The sequence below is a fragment of the Phycodurus eques genome, chromosome 2 (assembly GCF_024500275.1).
Source record: "Phycodurus eques isolate BA_2022a chromosome 2, UOR_Pequ_1.1, whole genome shotgun sequence".
NCBI classification, from domain to species: Eukaryota; Metazoa; Chordata; class Actinopteri; order Syngnathiformes; family Syngnathidae; genus Phycodurus; species Phycodurus eques.
The window spans coordinates 17,057,495-17,083,783 of NC_084526.1; the positions used below are offsets into that span (position 1 = coordinate 17,057,495).

Consider the following 26,289-nt stretch of genomic DNA (forward strand, 5'->3'; position numbering starts at 1 on the left):
CGATGGCAAGTATCGCTGTCGTCTCGAGCTTGTGGACTTTACCTGCAAAATATTTGATTAATAACAAATTACAATGGCTTCCACCAGAAGATGTCAGCACAGAGCAACCAAAATTAAAATATTTGATATTTGGATGGATAGGCTTCATTCGTGTTTGAATATTTATATCATATTCATCCATTCATCCATTCATCCATCCATTAAAAAAATAAAAAATAAAAATATATATATATATATATGCGACACAGTGGCCGACTGGTTAGAGCGTCAGCCTCACAGTTCTGAGGACCCGGGTTCCAACTGTGTGCATTCCCGGGTTCCAACTGTGTGCATTTTCTGAGCCGCTTCTCCTCACTAGGGTCGCGGGCGTGCTGGAGCCTATCCCAGCTATCATCGGGCAGGAGGCGGGGTACACCCTGAACTGGTTGCCAGCCAATCGCAGGGCACATAGAAACTAACAACCATTCGCACTCACAGTCATGCCTACAGGCAATTTAGAGTCTCCAATCAATGCATGTTTTTGGGATGTGAGAGGAAACCAGAGTGCCCGGAGAAAACCAACGCAGGCATGGGGAGAACATGCAAACTCCACACAGGCGGGGCCGGGGATTGAACCCAGGTCCTCAGAACTGTGAGGCTGACGCTCTAACCAGTCGGCCACCGTGCCGCCTATTATTATTTTAAATTGTATAATTTTTATATTAGGCGGCACAGTGGACGACTAGTTAACACGTCCGCCTCACAGTTCTTAGGACCGGGGTTCAATCCCCGGCCCCACCTGTGTGGAGTTTGCATGTTCTCCCCGTGCCTGCGGGGGTTTTCTCCGGGAATTCCGGTTTCCTCCCACATCCCAAAAACATGCATTAATTGAACACTCTAAATTGCCCGTAGGTGTGAATGTGAGTGCGAATGGTTGTTTGTTTGTATGTGCCCTGCGATTGGCTGGCGACCAGTTCAGGGTGTACCCCGCCTCCTGCCCGATGATAGCTGGGATAGGCTCCAGCACGCCCGCGACCTTTGCGAGGATAAGTGGAACGGAAGATGAATGAATTAATTTTTATATTATTATTTATTTATTTAATCTGACCTCTAGTTTTTCGTCAAAGCAAATTGCTAACAGCAAGATAGCTTCAGTTGCCTTCTTTTAGTGCTCTTACATACTGTGCTATGTGTGAAAGAAGGTGAGGGGGTGAGGGGAATTTCTGTGTCTTTGTGTGCATCTGTTTTTGTGTGTCGGTGGCATTGCGTTTGCTTACTTTCCTTGCTTTTATTGGGTAAAGTATTTTGTGCTGCATTTTAATGTAAGTAAAGTGTTTTCGAAATACAGTCTGATTGATTGATTGAAAAGCACAAAATGCTTGTTGTTTCCACAGACACTGGCGGTTGAGTTTTCCGTCGTTCCGTTTCAATTAACAAGACGGATGACGCAGTGAGGTTGTTCCTATAGGCAGAGACATGGCATAATAGAATTCCATACCGTAAAACCACGACACGCCGATGGCCTCGATCAGCACTGCAAAGAGAATGGATGTCCCGGCAGCGTACTTGTCCAACAGAGTCAGCACGTAGATTCCGCCCTAAAGAGGCAAGGGAATTTCTTGTGTTTTGGGTTTTTTTTGGCAGATAAATAAAAAAAAAATGGTGCATTCAATTTTCTCCCTTTAAAGATCTAATTATTCACCAGTGGAAACGCAAGTCCTCAGTGGTGCATGTCAGCGGTCATTTTTGTGAGTGGGCTCTTTGACTCATATCTTGGATTCCAAACCTCATGTGACGGAAGAGGCAGGCGGAGGACATTAGTTCACTTTTCTAATCATTAGACTGATTTATTTAACAGAGTCCAAACAATTAATTTTGCTACAATTGGGAAGCTTGAAAAAGTGGGGGAAAAATAGATCTTGTGTCCTGATGCCTTTTTCATTAAATTCTAATCGGTTAACCGGAGTTCTCCTTTGATTGCTCCGAGCGCCTTTGACGTTTAAAGGCATCATGAGATATGACTAGTTCCTTTGAGGCAGCGACGACACGCTGTTTGTTTGTATTCTAACAATGATAAGTGTATGATGTCAGCAGACCTACATGGGTTAATTGATGACAGATGGGTGAATGTTGATATTCTTAATTTAAGGGTCTGATGACCCAAAAAAAATTATAATTTCATTTCGCCCGCTTGCACAATACAAACAGGCATCATTACTGGATATCCAAATAGGGGTAAAATATGGGGGTTTAAAGTCAAGGTTAGGGTTTTAAAGTAGGGTTTCAATTTAGGATATCCAGCTTGCGCTCATGTTTCAAGACAGGGTGTTACAATTTAGTGTTTGAAGACAGGCTTGAGGTTTCAAACTACAGTTCGGGTTTCAAATTAGGGTTTCAAACTCGGTTAGGGTTTCAAGCCAGGTATAAGGTTTCATATTTGGCTTTCCAACCTGTGTTTGGGTTTCAAGCCAGGGTTAGAATTTCAAGGTACGGTTTCGACACTTAGAATTTTAAACCAGGATTAGGATTTCCAAGGTTTCAACACACCATTATGGTTTTGAAGTAGGGTTTCAAAACAGGATTAGGGTTGCATATTAGGGTTTCAAGACAGGGTTAGGGTTTCAAACTAGGGTTACAAGACAGGGTTAGAGTTTCAGGTTAGGCCTCGGTTAGGATTTTAAACCTCATTTGGGGTTTGAAGTCATTGTGAGTGTTTCAAATTACAATTAAAGCCAAGGTGAGGATGTCAAATAAGGGTTTCTAGATGGGATTAGGGTTTCTGGTCAGGGAATTTTAATCAGGTTGTCAAGACAGGGTCAAGGTTTCAAATTAGGATTCTGAATTGAAACCTCAGGAGAGTTTGACTTGAGGTTCCACTGTAAGGTGACATAACAGCAAGGATAAAGCTTGTTATAAAAGCAGGACAAGCACTTGTTCATTTAGGTATTGAAGGGCAGAGAATGGGTGAACATTGTGATACTCACATTAGTAACACAGAGCAGTGCAAACAGGAAGGTGCCAAAGGCTGTGGCGAAGGTGAACAGCTTCCTGTTTCTCTTGAGGATCTTGAAGTCATCCGTCAGGCCTGTGAGGACAGCCTCCATGCCGCCCATCTGACGGACAAAACAGACAAGAGATTTATTGCTTCACTGCTTTTACACAAACATAATCCACTTATTGTGGTTTTCCCAGGCTAAAGGTAGTGACACAAAACAGATCCTGGGTCAGTTTTTATTGGGTAAAAATAGAAAAGAAAATGCTATAAGCAATTTTATTTAAAAAGTGATACCGTTTATTTTTATTTGTTTGTTTTTATATAAAAAAATCTTAAAGCAATAGCTAAGAGCATTTGTATTTTTTAATTGTTTTAGTTTTAAAAAGATAAAAAATACCATATAGTATTGTATACATTATTTTTCGTTCATTATTTTTTAAAATAATGACATAAATATTTAAATACAAATAATGTATGGAATGATGTAAGGTGTTTTTTGAACTTGAAATAAAACTAATGGATAAAGTGCTATTTTTTTCTCGTAAAACTAATAAATACAAATAAAAGTTATTTCTTAATTCTTTTTTAAATACAGTATATAAAAATATTTAAGGTTTTCCATCCATCCATTTTCTGAGCCACTTCTCCACACTAGGGTCGCGGGCGTGCTGGAGCCTATCCCAGCTATCATCGGGCAGGAGGCGGGTACACCCTGAACTGGTTGCCAGCCAATCGCAGGGCTAAAAAAAAAAAAAAAAAAAACTAACAACCATTCGCACTCACAGTCATGCCTACCGGCAATTTAGAGTCTCCAATCAATGCATGTTTTTGGGATGTGGGAGGAAACCGGAGTGCCCGGAGAAAACCCACGCAGGCACGGGGAGAACATGCAAACTCCACACAGGCGGGGCTGGGGATTGAACCCGGTTCCTCAGAACTGTGAGGCTGACGCTCTAACCAGTCGTCCACCGTGCCGTCTTATTTAAGGTTTTTTTTATTTTCATTTCAGCCGGCTAGTTTTCTTTTTTTAATAACAGTTTGTTTGTTTGTTTTTTAAATGCTGGAAGCTATTTTACTAATGATCTAGCAAACACGCATGTTCTTGTTTTTTGGGGAGTGGGGGGTATTCTTTTTTTTAATTGTAACAAATGGAGATTTGCTGAATGTCATTAAGGCAAGTGATCATGACACGATCAACAGTGTATCAACAGATATCAAGAGTGTACTAATGTGTTTTTCTTGATTAGCTGGGATAGGCTCCAGCACGCCCACAACCCTTGTGAGGCTAAAGCGGTACGGAAATGGATGGATGGGTGGGTCCAGACATTGACAACCAATTCCACACAACTGTTTAACGTATTAAAGATCATTTACTCAACTAATCAATTGTTATGCCCATCCCAATTGTTAGTCCATGCTCAGTTATCAACAAACATACTGTTTTTCATTTGATTGTTGGCCTAGAATAGTGTTTAAAACAAATCCATCCATCCGTCCATTTTCTTTACCACTTATCCTCACTAGGGTCGCGGGCTGCTGGAGCTATCTTCGGGCGGGGTACACCCTGAACCGGTCGCCAGCCAATCGCAGGGCACATAGAAACAAACAACCATTCCTTCTCACATACACTCCTACGGGCAATTTAGAGTCTTCAGTCAACCTACCACGCATGTTTTTGGGATGTGGGAGGAAACCGGAGTGGCCGGAGAAAACTCACCCAGGCATGGGTAGAACATGCAAACTCCACACAGGCGGGGCAGGGATTTGGACCCAGGTCCCCAGAACTGTGACGTAGATGTGCTAACCAGTCGCCCACCGTGCTGGCGTTTAAAACAAATATTAAATGTAATTATGAGTAACTTTGTTCGCATAGGTTGGTGATTGGACTGCAGTGATTTGCACACAAATTTGCAGTACATTGCTGCCATAGGAACGGAACTCTGTCGTAAACTGAGGACACCCGTTCACATTTGCATCCATAGTTTACTTCTGAATCCTTGATGTTTGAGTAATCAGTTTAGACTGACCGAACTGTCGATGCCGAGAGTCAGCAGCATGATGAAGAACACAATAGCCCAAAACGTTGAGCCCGGAAGGGTAGAAATGGCCTCTGGGTAGATGATGAACACCAATCCTGCCCCTGTGTGTCCAAAAACAAACATGTCAAGACATGGGACTCTATTTTCATGACTGGCGTGAATCCGGCATGGCGCATGGCATAACTCTGTGCGGAGGCGGGTTAGACCCGGTGTTGTTTGGTTTCGTGGACCAGTGCACCCCCGCCATATTTAAAAGAGGGACATCTGCGCTGCTTTCGGCGTAATCACAGCTGACTTCAAACCTGTCCAATCAAAGCTGCTCTTCTCATTGCCTTTAAATGTGGCGCACGATGAGCACACTGACAGACTTTGACATGGCAGAAGAAGAAACTGATTTGCTCGAGTCCGGGAGGTCGAAGCGCGTAAAGTACAGTTCGTTCACCCGGAACTGCAAGCAAACCGCCACGGGCGGATGCTGTGAAGTCGGCTTAGGAGGAGATCACAGATCTGCGCCGTGAATTGGGCACATGGAGACTGACTCCAACCCCAATCATTCGTCAAAATACGCCTATTTTCTTTCTCAAACTGAGGTTTGAGGTCTGCAAATCATAACTTAAACTTGTCGTCCATCCATCCATCCATTTTCTGAGCCGCTTATCCTCACTAGGGTCGCGGGAGTGCTGGAGCCTATCCCAGCTATCTTCGGGCAGGAGGCGGGGTACACCCTGAACTGGTTGCCAGCCAATCGCAGGGCACACATACACAAACAACCATTCACACTCACATTCACACCTACAGGCAATTTAGAGTCTACAATCAACCTACCACGCATGTTTTTGGGACGTGGGAGGAAACCAGAGTGCCCGGAGAAAACCCACGCAGAGAACATGCAAACTCCACACAGACGGGGATTGATTGATTGAACCCCGGTCCTCAGAACTGTGAGGCAGACGCTCTAACCAGTCGTTCACCGTGCCGCACAGTTTGTCGTATAATCTTTAAAAATAATTGACCTATATATGGGGCCTGGCACGCCAATAAAACTAACATATGAAAACAATTACTCCTCCCTACTTTAACTTTGGGCGATTTAAAAACTTTGAAAGGATTGTAAGGTGTCACATATTTATGATATCCCTGCAAGCGTGCATCATTTGACGACATATACAGTAATGCCTCATTTTTTGCGGAGGTTAGGTTCCAGACCACCCCCGCAATAGGTCAACTCCACCAAGTAGCATGCATGCGCTGATGTAATGCTGTTTTTTATTTTTTTAAATCTCGTGTTGAGACAGTCCATGCTTAAAAAATCTTAACGTTGCTTAATGTCAAAAAACTGCGACCAATCGTCACCAAAATCTATATGGAGAGCTCTTATTATGTCCTCTTCCCCATCTGAAAATATCAGAAAGAAATCCCTAATATTTTGGATTCTAATGACGTGAAACGTTTTCCTCTCCATATGCACTCACCATACAGATAAAGCTTAACGTCGCTTAATGTCACGTTTAAAACTGCGACAAATTGTCACCAAAATTTATGTGGACATCTATACCTATGCCCACTTCAACCTCTGAATATATCAGAATCCAGTCCCTAATATTTTTTGATTTTATGGACATCAAGCATTTCCTCCCCATAGGCCACTCACGATACAGAAAAAGCTTGATGTCGCTTAATGATACAAAACTGCCACCAATCATCACCAAAATTTATATGGACATATTTAATTATGCTTCCTTCCCCATCTGAAAATATAAGAACAAAATCCCCAATATTTTGGATTTTATATCAATATGGCCCCGCGAGGGTATTTGACTATTTTTGGGGGGGGTGGGGTGGAAATGCACATGTACGAGAAATTATGGAACACGTTAGACTGATTTTTTCTTGTTGTTGCAGTTTTAATGTTTTAGGCTAGGAAGCGTGTATTTTAGGTGGGCTAGAGAGCGGGCTGGGGGGCCGGAACACCTAGCCGAGTGCCCTCCCCAGCTCGACATTGCCCTCCCCTCACTGTCGGGTGTATGATGCATTTAAAAACTGGAGGACCGGCAGGGCAGAGAAGGGGGGTGACAGTCCGAGTGGACCATGTTCTGCGCCTCCATTGCTGAGGCGGCCGACCGGAGCTGTGGCCGTAAGGTGGTCGGTGCCTGTCGTGGCGGCAATCCCCGAACCCGTTGGTGGACACCAAAGGTGAGGGATGCCGTCAAGCTGAAGAAGGAGTCCTATCTGGCCTTTTTGGCATGTGGGACTCCTGAGGCAGCTGATGGGTACCGGCTGGCCAAGCGGAATGCAGCTTTGGTGGTCGCTGAAGCAAAAACACGGGTATGGGAGGAGTTCGGTGAGGCCATGGAGAAAGACTTACGGATGGCTTTGAGGAAATTCTGGTCCACCATCCGGCGTCTCAGGAGGGGGAAGCAGTGCACCATCAACACTGTGTATAGTGGGGAAGGGGGGCTGCTGAACTCGACTCGGGACGTTGTGAGCCGGTGGGGAGAATACTTCGAAGACCTCCTCAATTCCACGGAGACGCCTTCCCATGAGGAAGTATAGTCTGGGTTCTCTGAGGCGGGCTCTCCAATCTCTAGGGTTGAGGACACCGAAGTGGTTAAAAAGCTCCTTGGTGGCAAGGCCCCGGGGGTGGATGAGATTCGCCCAGAGTTCCTAAAGGCTCTGGATGTTGTGGGGCTGTCCGGGTTGACACGCCTCTGCAACATCGCATGGACATCGGGGACAGTGCCAATAGATTGGCAGACTGGGGTGGTGGTCCCCCTTTGTAAGAAGGGGGACCGGAGGGTGTGTTCCAACTACGGGGGGATCACACTCCTCAGCCTCCCTGGTAAGGTCTATTCAGGGGTGGTGGAGAGGAGGGTCCGTCGGGAAGTTGAATTTCAGATTCAGGAGAAGCAGTGTGGTTTTCATCCTGGTCGTGGAACAGTGGACCAGCTCTTCAACCTCGGCAGGGTCCTCGAGGGTGCATGGGAGTTCGCCCAACCAGTCTACATGTGTTTTGTGGACTTGGAGAAGGCGTTTGACAGTGTCCCTCGGGGGGTCCTGTGGGGGGTGCTTCGGGAGCATGGGGTACCGAAACCCCTGATACGGGCTGTTCAGTCCATGTGCTTCCCTTTGTCACCGATTCTGTTCATAACTTTTATGGAAAGAATTTCAAGGCGCAGCCGAGGCGTAGAGGGGGTCCGGTTTGGTGGCCTCAGTATTGCATCTCTGCTTTTTGCAGATGATGTGGTTCTATTGGCTTCATCAAGCCGTGATCCCCAACTCTCACTGAAGCAGTTCGCAGCCGAGTGTGAAGCGGCTGGGATGAGAATCAGCACCTCCAAATCTGAAACCATGGTCCTCAGTCGGAAAAGGGTGGCGTGACCTCTCCAGGTCGGGGAAGAGATCCTGCCCCAAGTGGAGGAGTTTAAGTATCATGGGGTCTTGTTGACGAGTGAGGGAAGAATGGAACGGGAGATCAACAGGCAGATCGGTGCAGCGTCTGCAGTGATGCAGATTTTTTATCGCTCCGTTATGGTAAAGAAGGAGCTAAGCTGAAAGGCGAAGCTCTCGATTTACCGATCGATCTACGTTCCTACCCTCACCTATGGACACAAGCTGTGGGTCGTGACAGAAAGAACAAGATCCCGGATACAAGCGCCCAAAATGAGTTTCCTCCGCAGGGTGTCCGGGCTCTCCCTTAGAGATAGGGTGAGAAGCTCGGTCATCCAGGAAGATCTCAGAGTAGAGCCGCTGCTCCTCCATATCGTGAGGAGCCAGATGAGGTGGCTGTGGCATCTGATTCGGATGCCTCCCGGACGCCTCCCTGGTGAGGTGTTCCGGGCACGTCCCACCGGGAGCAGACCCCAGGGACGACCCAGGACACGCTGGAGAGACTACGTCCTTCGGCTGGCCTGGGAACGCCTCGGGATCCCCACTGGAAGAGCTGGATGAAGTGGCTAGGGAGCGGGAAGTCTGGGCGTCCCTGCTAAAGCTACTGCCCTCGGATAAGCGGTAGAAAATGGATGGATGGATGGAAAATTCTATGACCAACAATCAACGTTTAGACAATTTCTGCTCCAAGAAGTTCATAGTTAATACACAAACTAATGAGTGACCCTCTGATGTTGCAGTTTGGTGAAAAATGCAATTGTGAGGAAATGATGCATTGACTCACCCTCCGTCGCGACGTCTTCGATTTTCACCCCATGTTTGTACGCCATGTAGCCCAGCACAGAGAAGATGGCAAACCCTGAGAAGAAACTAGTGACGCAGTTCACAGTGCTGGTCAACAGAGCATCCCTGGAGAGATAAAAATATAACTTATAGTAAGTAGTTAGTTCATGATTTACTACAAATAATGTCTTTGTTCAGCTATTTACAGTATGCCAGTGACATATAGTGACAGACAAAATAATGAAATGCTCTTCCACACGATCGCAGAATGTACAATTAATTTGTGTATCCACCTGCCATTATTCATGCCATTCATAAAACAGACAACTTAAGAGGCCCAGATTTCACACGAAGCAAATTTGACAATGAACTGAAATAAGATCATCATTACGGTGTATCGTCATTCTACAGGAAGTCCTCGAGTTACGACGCACTCGACCTACAACGTTTCGACTTTACGACGCCTGTGCCTCGTCCGCCATTTTGTCCCCAGCATCATAGTGTTTTTGCTTAGCTAGTGCATAGTGCTTGTCTGTGTTTGTGCGCCGGGAGTATCTTTGCCTTTTTCGCCCTCCTTTTTTCACACTCTCAGCTGTAATGGTAAGTACAGCATCTTATTTTTTTATTTTAATGTATTTTAGTTTCTTTATACGAAGTGTTAACCTTTCCTTCTACGATCACCTGACTGTGGTCGGGAGACACAGGGGTTAACTTCCTTCTCTCGTTGCACAGCTGAGCTGGGTGGCGGCAACAATAAAGGCACGAAGCACCGATTTGCTGCTTTAATAGCTTTATTAACTCCTCTGCACATTCAACGTCAACGGGTCCTCCGCTAATCGCTACTCTTCCCCGGTCGCCGTCACTACACTTGCTACTGTAAACACTCGCACTGGCGCGCACTCCTTCATCCTTCACAGTCCCGCCGGACGACGTCTGCGCAGTCCCGTCTCACTCACACATCGACGCACACGCCCACACACACTGAGCTTGCTGTCGCAATCACATGGGTCAATACCCGTAACAGAAGTATTTCGCCGTAAATTTCGACTTTAACGGTGAAATCCTACCTACGCGGAAATTCGTCTTACGTCGCCAGCGTAGGAACTAAACTCGTTCGTAAATCGAGGACTTCCTGTATATGCTTTTTGTGACAGTTTTGTTTAGAGGTGTGTCATCAGATTTTTCAAATTTGGCTCAAAAAGGGTTTGGAAACACTGAGTTAGTTAGTTAGACAATCAGTCAGTCAGTGAGTTAGTCAGTTAGTTAGTTAGTTAGTCACCTCTGATGCCAAATTGGTACAGTCCTGTTCACCTGACATCACCTCACATCTGTTGCATATATTGGTGTGACTAGTGGTTGCTTATTTCATAACAACCCTTGAAATTTGGCCAGAGAGCCTCCGTATCCTTACACATAATGTCAATGTATTCTCTTGTATTGGCTCTCATTCAATTTGTGCAGTGTCATATGAATTTGTCTATCTTCATAAACAGTTTTGACCCCCAGCCATGAGCAGAGATTGGGGGTCCAGTAACAAAGTTGGCTGAAATTTTCTTACACACCCATCAGACACAGTCTAAAAATTTAAAGAATGTCGATCCCACTTCATCCAAAATAGGTCACTCAAGAATGAAATTCTACTGTACACCATGTGCAAGTCTCAAAATGGGACATGAAAGAAAATAGGTTACAATGCCTTCAACCAGGCATGGGCTTCATAAGTGATACATTTAGTTTGAGATTTGTTGATGGTTTTAAGGAGACATAGTATATAATAATAATAATCATCACTGCGATTGGCTGGCAACCAGTTCAGGGTGTACCCCGCCTCCTGCCCGATGACAGCTGGGATAGGCTCCAGCACGCCCGCGACCCTACTGAGGAGAAGCAGCTCAGAAAATGGATGGATGGATGGATCATCATCATAATACAGTAATTGACAGTGTTGTGAAAATGGCCATATGTGAAAAAGTACTGGTAATTGTCCCTTTTGTTAAATCATTAATTAAGTCTGGCTAATCACATTTTGATGAAGGTGAGTTCATTTTCACTGACCACACCCAAGCTTGACAACCTCCATACCTGTTCAATGAAGAAATCACTTCAATAGAATCTGTCTGACAAAAAGAAGTCGGCCAAAAGATTTTAAAAAGATGCAACAAAATGCCACCATGCAAAGAAATCCATGCAGGTGAGAAATAAAGAAATTGACTGGAAAGGGTTGAACAGCCATTTCTAAAGCTTTAGGACTCCAGAGAACCACGGTGAGAGCCATTATCCACAAATGGAAAAAACATGTAACAGTGGTGAACCTTCCCAGGAGTGGCCGGCCGACAGAAATGACCCCGGACCACAGTGACAACTCATCCAGGAGATCACAAAGGAACCCAGGACAATATTTGAAGAACTGCAGGCCTCCCTTGCCTCAGTTAAGGTCAGTGTTCATGAAGCAACAATAAGTAAGAGACTGGGCAAAATGGTCCGACTGAAACTAATCAAAAATTAGCAAATTATGGCAATTCTCAGTTTTTGTTTTTTTTACGATTTTGTTTTGGCAGTGGGCAAATAATAATGCTCAAACGTGACATAATTTCCTGCCAGTGAGGAAGACTTCAACAACCTAGCGTTCTAAAAACTAACATGGTTCATTCATTGCTGGCACTTTTGAAAAAAGAGCGAAAAAAATAGTCTTACTAGGGCTGCACAATTATTCGAATTTTAATCGTGATCGCGATTTTGGCTGCCACGGTTAAATGAGCTTGATCATTGGCGATTTTTTACATTTAAAATGTGGGCACTGCTGCATATGACTATTCCGGGTGGCCTGACCACAGTAAAAAACGGCATAAGTAAATAGACAGGGAAATCATAACTGTCGAGTTCTTTGCAGTTTGTGACCGTGCACGACTGTCCAATCAAGCAGAACAACAGAAATGTTACCTTCCTTGACAATTCACTATATTGACGGGGATTTTCAAATGAAAAGTCGGTGCTTACAGCCTACTCTTACTGCGTTTTATGCATTAACTGTATTTGCTTACATTAAGTTGCAATTTGTGATTGCACTTTGTAATAGCATATTTATTCAGCCCTTTGTAAAGTAGAATTTTTGGGAGTACATTTATTTTTTTATTATTATCTACCATTTATTCTTATTGAAAGATTCATTTTGCACTGAAAACTGTTACATATTGTTTGTTGAAAAGTAGTTTTTCTTTTCTTTTCTACAGCATGAAAAATAATTGTGAATAGTAATCGTGATTCCGATATTCATAAAAATCCATCCATCCATCCATTTTCTGAGCCGCTTATCCCCACAAGGGTTGCGGGAGTGCTGGAGCCTATCCCAGCTATTATCAGGCAGGTGGGGTACACCCTGAACTGGTTGCCAGCCAATCGCAGGGCACATACAAACAAACAACCATTCGCACTCACATTCACACCTACGGGGCAATTTAGAGTCGTGAATTAACCTTCCATGCATGTTTTTGTCGGAGGAAACCGGAGTGCCCGGAGAAAACCCACGCAGGCACGGGGAGAACATGCAAACTCCACACAGGCAGGGGCCGGGGATTGAACCCCGGTCCTCAGAACTGTGGGGCAGACGCTCTAACCAGTCGACCACCTTGCCGCATTGATCAAAATAATTGCAATTATTATTTTGGCCATAATCGTGCAGCCCTAATTGTTACCTATGAAAGGTTGTGATCAGTTCGTAGTTTCCTTGTTGTAATTGTACAACGGGTGTGCAACCGCACAGAGCACATTGTGCAGGCGTCGTTGTTTTGGTTTGGACCGTGCCATCCACAAACCCGGAATGCACTGACACTTTGCCCACACTAGTTTAGGTACATGGAATGTGCCCCACTAGCTTAGCGTCGCCGTAGATATGCGGCTCAAAGGGGAGTGTCTATGATCAAGACGCTTGACTAGCTTACTTCGCTTTTTCAGCGTTCTGGTTTTTATGTCATGTTGTTGCTGACTTTAGGTTTTCAAAGTAACAAGCAAAATACAGATACGTGTTTAAAAAGTAAAGAGTAAAAGTATAAAGTTGCCAGAAAAATAAATAAATACTCAAGTACAGAAACTTACAGATACAGTAACTTCCCACCTATGATGACGAGACGAAAGCTGAACATTTAGGAAGGTGTGTGTCTTGTTACATGTGGCGTAAATGAAACACGGCATTTCAGAAAATAAATCATACCAACAGCCAAACATGGTGGTGGTAGTGTGATGGTCTGGGGCCTCTTCTCGCCTTTAAGACCTGGACAACTTGTTGTGATTGATGGAACCATGAATTCTGCTCTTTAACAGAAAATCCTGAAGGAGAATATTCAGCCATCAGTTTGTGACATCAAGCTGAAGCGCGCTTGGGTCCTGCAGCAGGATAATGATCCAAAAGTCCGATTCTGAATGACTTAAGAAAAAATGGTTCTGGAGTGGCCTACTCAAAGTCAGAACTTGAATCCAATTGAAATGCTGTGGAATGACCTTAAAAAGGCTGTTCATGCTCGAAAACCCTCCACTGTTGCGAAATGAAAATTTTTTGCAAGGAAGAGTGGGTCAACATATCTCCACAGCGATGTGAAAGACTCATTGCAAGAAAACGCTTGATTTCAGTTGTTGCTGCAGAGGGTAGCCACACCAGTTATTAGGTTTAGGGGGCAATTACTTTTTCACACAGGGCCAGGTACCTCTGAATAGTTTTTCTTTATTTAATAAATAAAATCCCCATTTAAAAAATACATTTTATGTTTATTTGGGTTATCTTTGTCTGATATTTATATTTGATCTTAAACAAAGTAGGGACACTGTAAAAAAAAAAAAAAGAATTTTAGAAGGGGGCAAATACTTTTTTCACGGCATTGTATATAATACCAACAACAACTATAGCAACCCCACAAAAAGTGCACCCAGCCATTGTGTCTCCAACACAATGTCAAAGCCAAAGGTTAAGAAGAGCTGCATTGAGTTTGCTGGATGCACAGATTAGCATTTGTTAACTGTGTTATCAATGTTGGCATAACTCAAATGTTTGCCAAAGTTATCAACATGGGGAGAATTTGGTTTTGGCAGTGTGCCTGCTGCATGCGCCACATGTGTGGATCTCTTATACTAAATGACAAGTTCAATTCGGTGGCTTGGTGCAGTTTGCATATACGTTTTTACAATTGGTGCTCAACAAGTAGCCACCCTCTAGCTTATCCTAGTTGTTACGATAACGAAAGCCGTTTGAGATATATCTTCAGCAGCAAAGGGAGCAGAAGTGGAGGTGTTCTTAATTGTTCGGCTACCGTCATTGTTGAGACTATCCCAGCTGATGGAGAGTGAGAGACCAGTCACCAGTTAGTCGCAGGGCACACATTTGCAAACAACTATTCCCACTCATATTCACACCTTTGGGCAATTTCGTGTCTTCAGATGTTGTTTTTGGCATGTGGGAGGAAGCCAGAGTACCTGCCGAAAACTCACGCAAACACAGGGAGAGCATACAAAATCCACAAGGGACGACCTGAGCCCAGATTCAAATTTCGAACCTCCGAATGTGAAGTAGCCATTAATCTACTGTGCACACCCTTTTGCGTTCATATTTGTAAATTTATGACAGACCTTTTAGAAGTGTGTTCCTGTGCAAGGCGCTTACCTGTAGCAGTTGTTGTCAAATTTGTTATAGCTAGCAAAGGCAATGAGCACCCCAAATCCTGCTCCAAGGGAGTAAAATATCTGGGTGGCTGCATCGATCCACACCTATTGGTAAAAACGAGATGGGACAGCTTTAAATGGCTAGCCCACTAAAGTAAATAATGTACATTCTACAAAAAACAAACCAACAAAGAAACATCCGCCCCAAAAAGGTCACCCAAAAGTACATTTCAGAGAGTTCATCTTAGTGATCTTCTAACCTAGGATGAACTCCACAAGTCTGTTTCACCTTAACCTTTGGTTCTTCTTTTCTTTGGTGATTTCCCACAAAGCGGTACCAGTGATGGAAAAGAGGAAAAATTACAACTATGAAACCAGAAGTAAACTTATTACATTGTAGCACGAGTGCAGGGACGAAAACGTGAGAGGCAACTCGATCATGGTTGCTCAGTACAATATGACCAAAGTGAAGGCAAAAGACAAAGGCATCTTCCATCCATCCATCCATGTTTTTCACCGCTTATCCTCACTTGGTTCGCGGGCTGCTGGAGCCTATCCCAGCTATATTCGGGCGGGAGGCGGGGTACACCCTGAACAGGTCGCCAGCCATTCGCAGGGCACATAGAAACAAACAACCAGTCGCACTCACATTCACACCTATGGGCAATTTAGAGTCTTCAATCAACCTACCATACATGTTTTAGGGATGTGGGAGGAAACCGGAGTGCTCGGAGAAAACCCACCCAGGCAGGGCCACTGTGCCGGCCCAAAGGCAACTTAAGAACTGAAAATGGAACTTATTGCGAACATAGCAGTAACGTAGCAACGGAAGTGCTTCCGCCGTCTATATGCTGGCTGCTTAATACGATATGGCTAAGTTAAATCTGTAATGAGAGGTTGAATCATATCATATTCTTCGTAGAAGAAAAAACAAGAACTAAAATTAGAAAACGAAATTGAGGAAAAAATTAAACATCTCACAAAAGAATAGGCAATTAACCCGACATATACGCTTAGAAACCAACTTCAAAAAGGACAACATCAATTAGACATCATCATATCAAAAACAACTGAATTTCTACAACAGTTAAGATACACCAACTTTCAGTACGATAATTATCCATCCATCCATCTATTTTCTGAGCCGCTTCTCCTCACTAGGGTCGCGGGCGTGCTGGAGCCTATCCCAGCTGTCATCGGGCAGGAGGCGGGGTACACCCTGAACTGGTTGCCAGCCAATCGCAGGGCACATAGAAACAAACAACCATTCGCACTCACAGTCATGCCTACGGGCAATTTAGAGTCTCCAATTAATGCATGTTTTTTTGGGATGTGGGAGGAAACCGGAGTGCCCGGAGAAAACCCACGCAGGCACGGGGAGAACATGCAAACTCCACACAGTTGGGGCCGGGGATTGAACCCGGGTCCACAGAACTGTGAGGATGACGCTCTAACCAGTCGGCCACCGTGCCGCCGTACGATAATTAATCAGGCAAATTTATCGCAAACCAACTTCAATGCAAAAAAGAAAAATCATTAATTACAGCCATTCAAGATTCAAACGGCAGCTGTACACAGTCACTGCTAGAAATAAATTAAATATTTATGCCGGTGTTATGCATCTTCGAGTAACCCAGACCAAAAATAAATAACTTTTTTTTAATTAATGATCTAAGCATTCCTCCATTAAACACAGAAACTAGAGAATGTCCTGACCTCTTTTAACATCAAACAATTACATAATGCATTAAAAAATATGCAATCAGGAACAGCGCCTGGCCCGGACGGAATTTCGGTCAAATTCATTCAACACTTCTGGTCAATACGAGTGCCTCTATTTTTCAGAAGAGTCAAGGAGATAAAAGATAAAGGTCAAATTAGTAGTCATGTGAACACAGCTGCAATCAAATTACTACCAAAATCAGGCAGACCCCACTCTCCCGCCGAATTATTGGCCCTTATCACTGATTAATGGCGATATGAAGATTATCTTGAAAGACCTTGCAGTGAAACTTGAAAAGTTACTCCCGTCGATAATCCACTATGACCAGACAGTTTTTGTTAAAGGTAGAAATTCCACAAATAATGTCAGACGTCGATTAAATTTAATAAGCATGCAACCCTAGTGAGGATAAGCGGTAAAGAAAATGGATGGATGGATGTGACAGCGTAAAAACCTAAAAGCAATCATCATGTCACTTGACGCAGAGAAAGCTTTCGATAAAGTTAACTGTCCTTCCTATTTGCAGTACATCAAAAATTTGGCTTTGGAGACTCATTTATACATTGGATAGCAAATTTTATTTATACAGCGCATTTCATACACAAGGTAACTCAATGTGCTTTACATGATTAAACACATTTAAAACTAAAGAAAAAAAACATTTGATAAACATTTAAAACAAAGAGGGAAAAAAGTACAATTAAAACTGCATACAGTGTAAGAAATATCATTTAAAAGTGGAAATGCCCTAAAAAGCATGAGAAGAGTTTTTAATCTGGACTTAAAAACATTCACAGTTGGTGCTAACGTCACTTCTTTTGGCAACTTATTCCATTTGTGTGCATCATAATAGCTAATGCTGTTTCACCATGTTTGCTTTGGACTCTGTGCTCCACTATTTTAACTGAGTCTGTAGATCTCAGAGCCCTACTGGGTTTATATTCCATTTGCATTTCTTTCATTTATTCAGGACCTAAACCCATCCAACCAATCCATCCATTTTCTGAGCCGCTTTTCCTCAATAGGGTTGCGGGTGTGCTGGAGCCTATCCCAGCTGTCATCGGGCAGGAGGCGGGGTACACCCTGAACTGGTTGCCAGCCAATCGCAGGGCACATACAAGCAAACAACCATTCGCACTCACAGTCATGCCTACGGGGAATTTAGAGTCTCCAATGAATGCATGTTTTTGGGATGTGGGAGGAAACCGGAGTGCCCGGAGAAAACCCACGCAGGCACGGGGAGAACATGCAAACTCCACACAGGCGGGGCCGGGGATTGAACCCGGGTCCTCAGAACTGTGAGGCTGACGCGCTAACCATTCGGCCACCGTGCCGCAGGACCTAAACCATTTAGTGATTTATAGACCAGTAGCATAACTTTAAGGTCTATTCTAAACATGACTGGAAGCCAGTGTAAAGACTTTAGAATTGGAGTAATATGCTCTGACCTCTTTGTTCTGGTCAGAACCCGAGCTGCAGCATTTTGAATGAGCTGCAGCTGTTTAATACTCTTTCTGGGGAGTCCAGTCAGAAGAACATTACAATAGTTAAGTCTAATTGAGATAAAAGCATGGACAAGCTTCTCCTGGTCTGCTTGGCACATGCAAGCCTTCACTCTGTGTATGTTCTTCAGATGGTAGAAGGCAGTATTAGTAACTGATTTGATATGACTGTTGCAAGTCAGGTCGGCATCTATCAGTACACCAAGGACAGCATAATTGTACAACTCACCAAAAGCGACAGTCACCATGAATGGAATCGAATCACAAAGGTTGACTCTACAAAGCGGAACCAGACAAGGGTGTCCACTTTCACTAATGCTATTTGTAATATTCATCTAACCACATGCTTCCGCTATACATCAGAGTGCTAGTGTTAAAGGTATCTGCTCGCCAGTGACAGAACACAAAATCAATTTGTCTGCGGATGATATTCTTCTTTATTTACATAAACACAATTCATCTCTTCAAGCAATCTTCAATCTCATTAAAACATTTTCACAATTATCAGATTACTCTATCAACTAGACAAAATCAACAACACTTCCAATAACAGCAAACTCGTGGAATCATGTATATCAAATCCCAGATTACCCTATTCCTTTAGGAAATATTAAGTATTTAGGTATTAATATTTTGCCAAAACTCACAGAGCTAACCAATATAAATTACACACCACTTCTGGAAAAAATTTCAGATGATTTAATACGCTGGAATAACTTGCCTACACTACTGCGAAGAATGGCCACAATAAAAATGAAGACCTTACCTCAAATAAATTATTTATTCTCAATTATTCCATTTAAGACCACATTAAAATGGTTCCAAACGTTAGATTCTGCCATAATAATTTTTAATTGAAAGAATAAGAAAAATATAATTAGTTTATCCACTCTTCAGAGAAGTAAACAGGAGGGAGGGCTAAATGGTCCCAACTTTCAAGACTTCATTTAGCTAACCAATTACAATACCTCCTCAAATGGATGCACCACAATGTGGAGCATCATTTTTGGCTAGAATTGGAACAGATAGACTGCAACAACATCAAACTCTCAAAACTCCCATTTATTTCTACAACTCTTAAACGCCATAACTTTTTCAACAACGTAATAATTGCATCCACCTTAACAGCTCGGTGGAAAAGTCTAGAAGCTACAGGATCTCGCTCCCAGTGTGCTCTCCCCAATCTGGCACAATTCAGTTGTAGTTTATACGCTTATATATCTTAAATGTATCTTATACAATATAAAGTGCTGCATTGAACACACTTCACTCAATACACTATGCATAAAATTGGTGGTGGTTGATGGTTTCTCCTCATCTAATATTTGGGCGCAATGCACTAAAATACCCCAGACACCTATTTTCATGCTATAAAGGAATGCACAACAATTCAATGCTTTTGGACTTCAGTTACGCAGAAACTGTTGAATATTTTGAACTGAAGGATTCCACCTTCCCCAAGATTGTGCATACTTGGTGACTTAATCGACCCAAATAAATTGTGTTAGCTACCACTAAGAAAATCATTTTATTAAACTGGAAAAATAAACTATCTACAGTATCACTATTAATCACTGGTTAAATCTCATCATAGAGTATATTGCATTAGAAAAATATCTGCGGAACACAAAAATAAATTACATAGATGCACAGATAGCTGGTCAACCTTCTTCAACATGCTGAATCTAGATCTTTGATTCGTCTGCCTGTTAAGAGTGCCATCTGACAATAACAGTACTATATAGTAAATTTAAAAGTAAAATTTTGCCTTCTATAGGCTTTGTTGTTGAGGTTGTTGTCGTTGTTTTGTTATTTACTTTTTCTCTTTCTCACACTTTAGACTGATTTGCACGATGCAAGGACACATGCATGGAGTGGGGAACTTCTCTTCTTGACCCTGTGCTTGCGGTACCAGCGTCTCTGAGGGCGGGACTTTCTTCACTCCTTCCCGACCTTTTGGGGGGGGGGGGCGGATTACCGGGCGGGCCTCCCGGCGTGCATTAGTAGCGAATTCAGCCATGTTGCACAGGTGGTGGATTCACCCATGTTCCGGCTGCTGGTGGGGGCGGTGGGGCCTCCCTATCGCTCCTCGGGCCTCCTTCCTCCTCTTCTTTCCGATCCTTGCGTCCGGCTGCGGTCGCCTCCTCCTCTTCTTGCAGGGGTCCCCTGCGGACTGTGGGGCCTGCTGCGGGGTTTTGTCCCTGCCTGTTCTGGGGGTGGGTCCACCTCCCAAACTTGACGGCGGGTAGTGGGTCCTGGCTGGAATGGGGGGGGATTCCCGGGGTCGGTGCAGGCACAGCAATTACAGGACACTTCTGACGGTTATTGTGCATGCGAAACGGTGTCAATTCACTTGCATGTGTCCGCAGACACTCACCCCTGGGACTTATTCGCTGGGTGTGGGGCCACTCACTTATTGCAACAAATAATTTATAACTATGCGAATTTCCTTGTCGTGTCCAGTCCTGTACTATCTTGTCTTGTCCTTCCCTCACAGGGTTTAGCACGACTGCCCATACAGTACAACACTCGATTCAAATGTGTCATTGTACTAGGCATATAATGATTTATTTTCCTCATTTTGTTTACAGCTAGTTTCTTGTCTTTTGTTGTCTTCTACTTCTATATTATTTTGTTACCTTTTCACTCTCTCTCCTTTTTGTTGTTTGTCACTCCCCTTTAAAAACTTTGCTCTGTTCGACTGAACGACTGTTATTCTCAATAAATATCCATCAGAAAAAAAAAATATAAAAATATAAAATATCCTGCTCTGGAAAGAGTCTCAGAGTCTTCAGAATTCTCTCAAGGGTTCTCCTAGGGTTGAAAAATTCTAGGAATTTTCAAAGTTGGAAATGTTCCATGGGAATTATGTCTGTTTGTATTTATCCTTGAATATGATACTTTCCCATTAAATTACCATACAAATTTCCAGTTAATCTCCATAAATTCCCTAAATTCCGATAAAATGTTAAAAATGTGGAATATTTCCAAAATCCCCTATTTTATCTTCATATGGAAATTTACCAGAAACATTCTGGAGACTTACCTGAAATTTTCCACTCCTTTGTAACACTAATAATGCCCCAAAATGTTGCTAGATTTGTTGCTCATTACTTTGTTTGGCAAAGCCACTAAATATAGCCACAAAGTTGCGAACTTGGCAACACTGTGTACTGTGTCTCATTTTGTTGCGGGTCCTAGCTGTGCCTCGGTCATCGTGGTAATATGCTCGGCATTTGCATGACCGCACCGCAAAAGGGCATGTTTGAGCCAACTTAGTGGATATTAAGTGTGATGAAATTCTTCTCCTGTGTGTCTTTTAAAATTTTATTCTGTTGCAGGGGTTCTTTTGATGGATTTCTACTTCTTCTTTTCATTCCCACTTTGATTTTCAGTTTCTGTGGTGCATTTGAGTCCAACCATGTTCTTTAAAAAGATATATAATAAAGATGTAGACTGCTATGTTAGCTTCACACCCAAGCCACCGGCTCGCTAGATGCCATACGCTTCTCACTTTTGATCATGTGCAAATCAGGGTTAAGCTAAGTATGGCCCGCCTCTGTTATTTAATACAGCCCACCAAGCATTTACATTTTCAATAGTGCTGTCATATTTATTGAATGAATTTAGGTGTTTTTTTTCCTGAAATTTTGTTAAATAACATTTATTTTTTACATTTTCCATTATTTTTTTATTTATTCAATTGAATAATTGTTTAATTGATTTATTCGAAATAACATAATGATTTTGTAACATACTGCACATCAAAAATATATGTATTTTTTAAATAATAGTTTAATTAATTATAATTGTATTAATCATCAAAAAGTATTTTTAAATTGAAATCAGATCCTGGCCCATCTATCCACAAAAAATCAAATGTGCCCCTTGAGCACTAGTTTGTCTACCCCTGGTTTAAAATGTTGTTTTTTAATATACAATAGTACAATTCTTAACTTGTGCTTATACTTGTACGACTTTTAAGCAAATGTTTGCCCCTACAACAAATAAAAGGGTTTATGACGATGACAAACGACCAATGCCCAAATACCCAACCACTACCAGTGCCAAGCCCGCATAAAAAATGGGAGGGTTGCATCAGGAAGTGTAAAAACTGTGCCAAACAAATCATGTGAGTGACTTCCTGTGGCAACCCACGATGGGACAAGCCTCAATTCGCAACAATGACTGTTGTATTCCAAATATAACTGATCTCAGTCGGAAAAGATATTATAATTCAATAGCTGCATTTAGATGGTATGCCTTTTTGCTGACCTCCAGATTGTTGAGCCTCTTAAAGTCGATGTGCAGGTAGGCCCGGATGCCATCCATGGACCCTGGCAGGGTGATTCCTCGAATGAGCAGCACAAACAGGACCACGTAGGGCATGGTGGCTGTGATGTACACCACCTAAGCGGAAAACAAACAGATATTAAATGGAACCGGCGTATAGTACTGGGAGACTAAGGTGTGGTGGGCTCGTACCTTCCCTGAGGATTTGACACCCTTCCACAGGCTGAAGTAGAGGATGAAGACCACCACAACAAGGCACAATGACAGCTCCCAGCGGGGGAGGCCCAGGTCCTCAATGCCTCTGCTCTTGTGGAGGTGGAGCACACCGCGTCTGCACAGAAACACATACACACATGAAATAACAGTGATGAAGCAGTAGACCATGGCCTCCAATCCTGGAGGAATATTTTCTATGTGAAAGCAAGAATCTTAATGATTTTGAATAAAATATAGCACAAAATTACTGTTGTCAGAAGTCCAACCAGTGTACGTTCCGAGTTACTTTCTGCAATTTTCTGACACTCATCTTTAAACGTCCAGGGATTATTTGGCCATGTTAAAGCAAGAATCCTATTGATTTAGAATGTGATCCAGAACAAGATGACAAAGGTGTCTGATGTCAGTGGGCCAATCAGTACACTTACTCTTCACCATTTACAATCCTGTTTGAACTTTTGTCAAAGCACGAATCCTATTGATTTTGAATGAGTCCTGGCACAGAATGACTGACATCAAATATCAAATCAGTGCATATTCCTCGTCACTGTTCTCAATTTCCTGACAATCTTTTTTTAAACATCTCCGGATTATTGGGCCATGGAAAAGCAAGAATCCTGTTGATTTTGAACATCATCTGGCACAAAATGACTAAGGTGGCTGATGAAAGCTATAAAATCAGTATTGCTTGTCACTTTTTGTTGTAATTTGCATCCGCTAATTACATTTTCAGACATTATTTGGCCACATAGGTGCAAGAATCCTATTGCTTTTGAATGATATGTCGCTCTACGTCCGAGGTTGCTGACTTCAAATTCATAATAGTTACATTTTCCTTGTCCGCTTTGCAAATTTATGCTGATCTTCAAACTTGTGAGCACTATTTCGGCATCAGAGCAGGAATTCTATTGATTTTGAATGAGATCTGGCACAAGATGACTAAGATGGCTGAGGCTAAATACCAAATCAGTGCATGTTCCTCGTCACCATTTCCAAATTTTAACTGATGATTTTCAAACTTTCAGTGGTAATTTGGCCATGTCAAAGCAAGAATCCTATTGATTTTGACTGAGATCTGGTACAAGCCGACTAAGGTGGCTGATGTCAAATACAAAGTTAGTAGATTCTTGTCACCTTTGCTATCCTCAGCTGATCTGAAAAAAAAAAAAAAAAAAAATATATATATATATATATATATATATATATTATATGACAGTCTTGTCAGGAACACGCATTGGATTCCGAATAACGCCACTGTGACTGTTAATCCCACTTAACTTGAGGACCATTAGTTGGCAAAAAATCAATAGTTTTCTTGTACTACTGGAAATTTCAAAGATACGTTGAGAAAATGATCTTTGCAAAGTCATCCATTTTGGACTGATAAGCCTTTAAAACAAATATTGTTCGTAGTCTGACAGAAAAATAAAGTCCCTGAAGGTGTAAACATCAATTCAGACCATCGAGCAAAATCAATACAAAGACACAAGATCAGTCAATCAAAATCAATATGGTTCTTGCTTTGGAATATAACAAAAAAATTAAAAAGTGGCATTGTCTCAGGGAAAAAAATATTTGGATTATTTTGAAAAGATTGGCTTGACTGCACCCCTGCTTGGGCTGTCATTGTGTTGGAGGGGTTTGTGTGTCCCAATGACCCTAGGAACTAAGTTGTCTGGGGCGTCATGCACCTGGTAGGGTCACCAATGCCAAACACGTCCTAGTTGAGGGACCAGACAAAGCACAGCTCAAAGACCCCTTCTGACGGCAAACAAATATGGACGATGTCTTCATTTGCCCGGACGCAGGCCACCACAGCTCCCCTCTGGAGCCAGGCCCAGAGGTGGGGCTCGATGGCGAGCGCCTGGTGACCGGGCCTGCACCCATGTCATGGGGCCCAGCCGGGCACAGCCCGAAGAGGCAACGTGGGTCACCCTTCCCATGGGCTCATCACCTGTGGGAGGGGCCAAGGGGGTCGGGTGCGCAGAGAGCTGGGTGGTGGCCAAAGGCCTTGGCGGTCCTATCCCCGGCTACAATAGCTGGCTCTTGGAATGTGGAATGCCACCGCTCTGGCAGGGAAGGAGCCTGAGCTGGTGTGTGAGGTTGAGAAATTCCAACTGGATATCGTCGGGCTCACCTTTACACACAGCGAGGACTCTGGTACCAGTCCTCCTGAGAGGGGTTGGACTCGCTTCCACTCTGGAGTTGAGAGGCACCGAGTAGGTACTAATTGCCCCGGCTCAGTGCCTGTATGTTGGGGTGGGCCTTTAGTGAGGGAACAGGTCCTGACTATTGTTTTTGCCTATGCACCAAACAGCAGCTCAGAGTACCCACCCTTGTTCACGAGTGAGGCAGCATCTGCAGTAATGCGGACTCTGTGTCTGTCTGTCAGGATCTGTGCCATAAGGCGAAGCTCTCTCAGTCAATCCAAGTTCCTACCCTCATCTATGGGTCTTGATCGAAAGAACAAGATCGTGGATACAAGCGGCCGAAATTAGTTTCCTCTGGAAGGTGTCTGGGATCTCCCTTAGAGATAGGGTGAGAAGCACAGTCATCCAAGAGGATGAGGTGGCTCAAGCATCTGATTAGGATGCCTCCTGGATGCCTCCCTGGTGAGGTGTTCTGGGTACGTCCTACCAGGTGGAAGCCCAGGGGAGGACCCCGGACACGCTGGAGAGACTATGTCTCCAAGCTGACCTGGAAAGCCTCAGGATCTTTACTTACCCACCAGAGAGCTGGGCCAAGTGGCAGAATTTTCTTCCAATAACATACAAACAATTAATGAAAGTTCTCTGACGATCAGCAAAAGATGATAAAGAAAGTTATTATCTTAAATCGGAGCCACCTCAGTTGTCTTTTGTCAGATATTTAAAAAATAATTGGAATCAATAGGAAAAACTCAATAGGATTATTGGGTTGGGTTTTACTGAAATGGACAAAAAAATCTAATCTAAAAAAAGTTTGAGAAGATTGGCTGAGGCAGCAAACGGTCATCAGGAGCATGGACCAAGTCCACCTTTGATGTCTATCAACTTAGACGTCTTGTCTGATCTTATTCAAAATAAACAATCTGAAAAAGACTACTAGCATTGTAGCACTGACAAGAAGCCTTTATCAAATGTATTATATATACAAACAGGCTAAATTGCTTTGACCTCATTCCGTTTTGTAGTGGAGTGTCTGCTGTAACCAATATACTAAATACAGCATAAGCATCCTGTCTACATGACTTCTTTAGATACTCAACGTGGTGTTGCGATACTGGAAATGAATGCATAGCTGACAAGCAACTGGTCAATTTTGCGCTATTCACAACCTCTCTAAAACTGATTGTAAACTAGTCCATTCCCCCTATTCACAATCTTCCTACAATTGAGTGCGGACCAGTCCGTTCACTCAAGTCACAATCTCTCCAGCTGAAAGGCAACTAGTGTATATAACACACCCCGCTCGACTCTCACCAGTCACTCAAATATGTTTAAAAAGGTTTAGTATATGTCTACACATCCTTACATGTTTGAGGCCTGAAAATACATTATATTTGCTTCAAGCCTCCAGTGCCTGGAATGTATCCCACCGAGTCGTCATGGGACTTTTACAGGCCGCTACGTCTCAGTGCGAGCCGCTATAACTCGCGGGCGAACAGGCTTCCAGACCAGCGACTGTGCCGTCCTGCCGTCACCGCCTCACTTACAGCAACACGTTCTTCAGCCAGTGGCACACACT

The 26,289-nt window shown here is 43.2% G+C and overlaps 1 protein-coding gene across 1 annotated transcript in view; it reads right to left on the reverse strand.

The window, feature by feature from the left end:
* Positions 1–26,289, reverse strand: part of slc6a2 (solute carrier family 6 member 2) — a 73,742-nt gene that overhangs the window by 18,783 nt on the left and 28,670 nt on the right. Inside the window, exons 5-11 of the mRNA XM_061668877.1 lie at positions 22,540–22,678; positions 22,330–22,464; positions 14,831–14,934; positions 9,185–9,309; positions 5,002–5,114; positions 2,964–3,092; positions 1,478–1,577 (exon numbers count right to left, since the gene is read on the reverse strand). Of these exons, the coding sequence (XP_061524861.1) occupies positions 1,478–1,577; positions 2,964–3,092; positions 5,002–5,114; positions 9,185–9,309; positions 14,831–14,934; positions 22,330–22,464; positions 22,540–22,678 (845 nt within the window). The remainder of the gene's footprint in view (positions 1–1,477; positions 1,578–2,963; positions 3,093–5,001; positions 5,115–9,184; positions 9,310–14,830; positions 14,935–22,329; positions 22,465–22,539; positions 22,679–26,289) is intronic.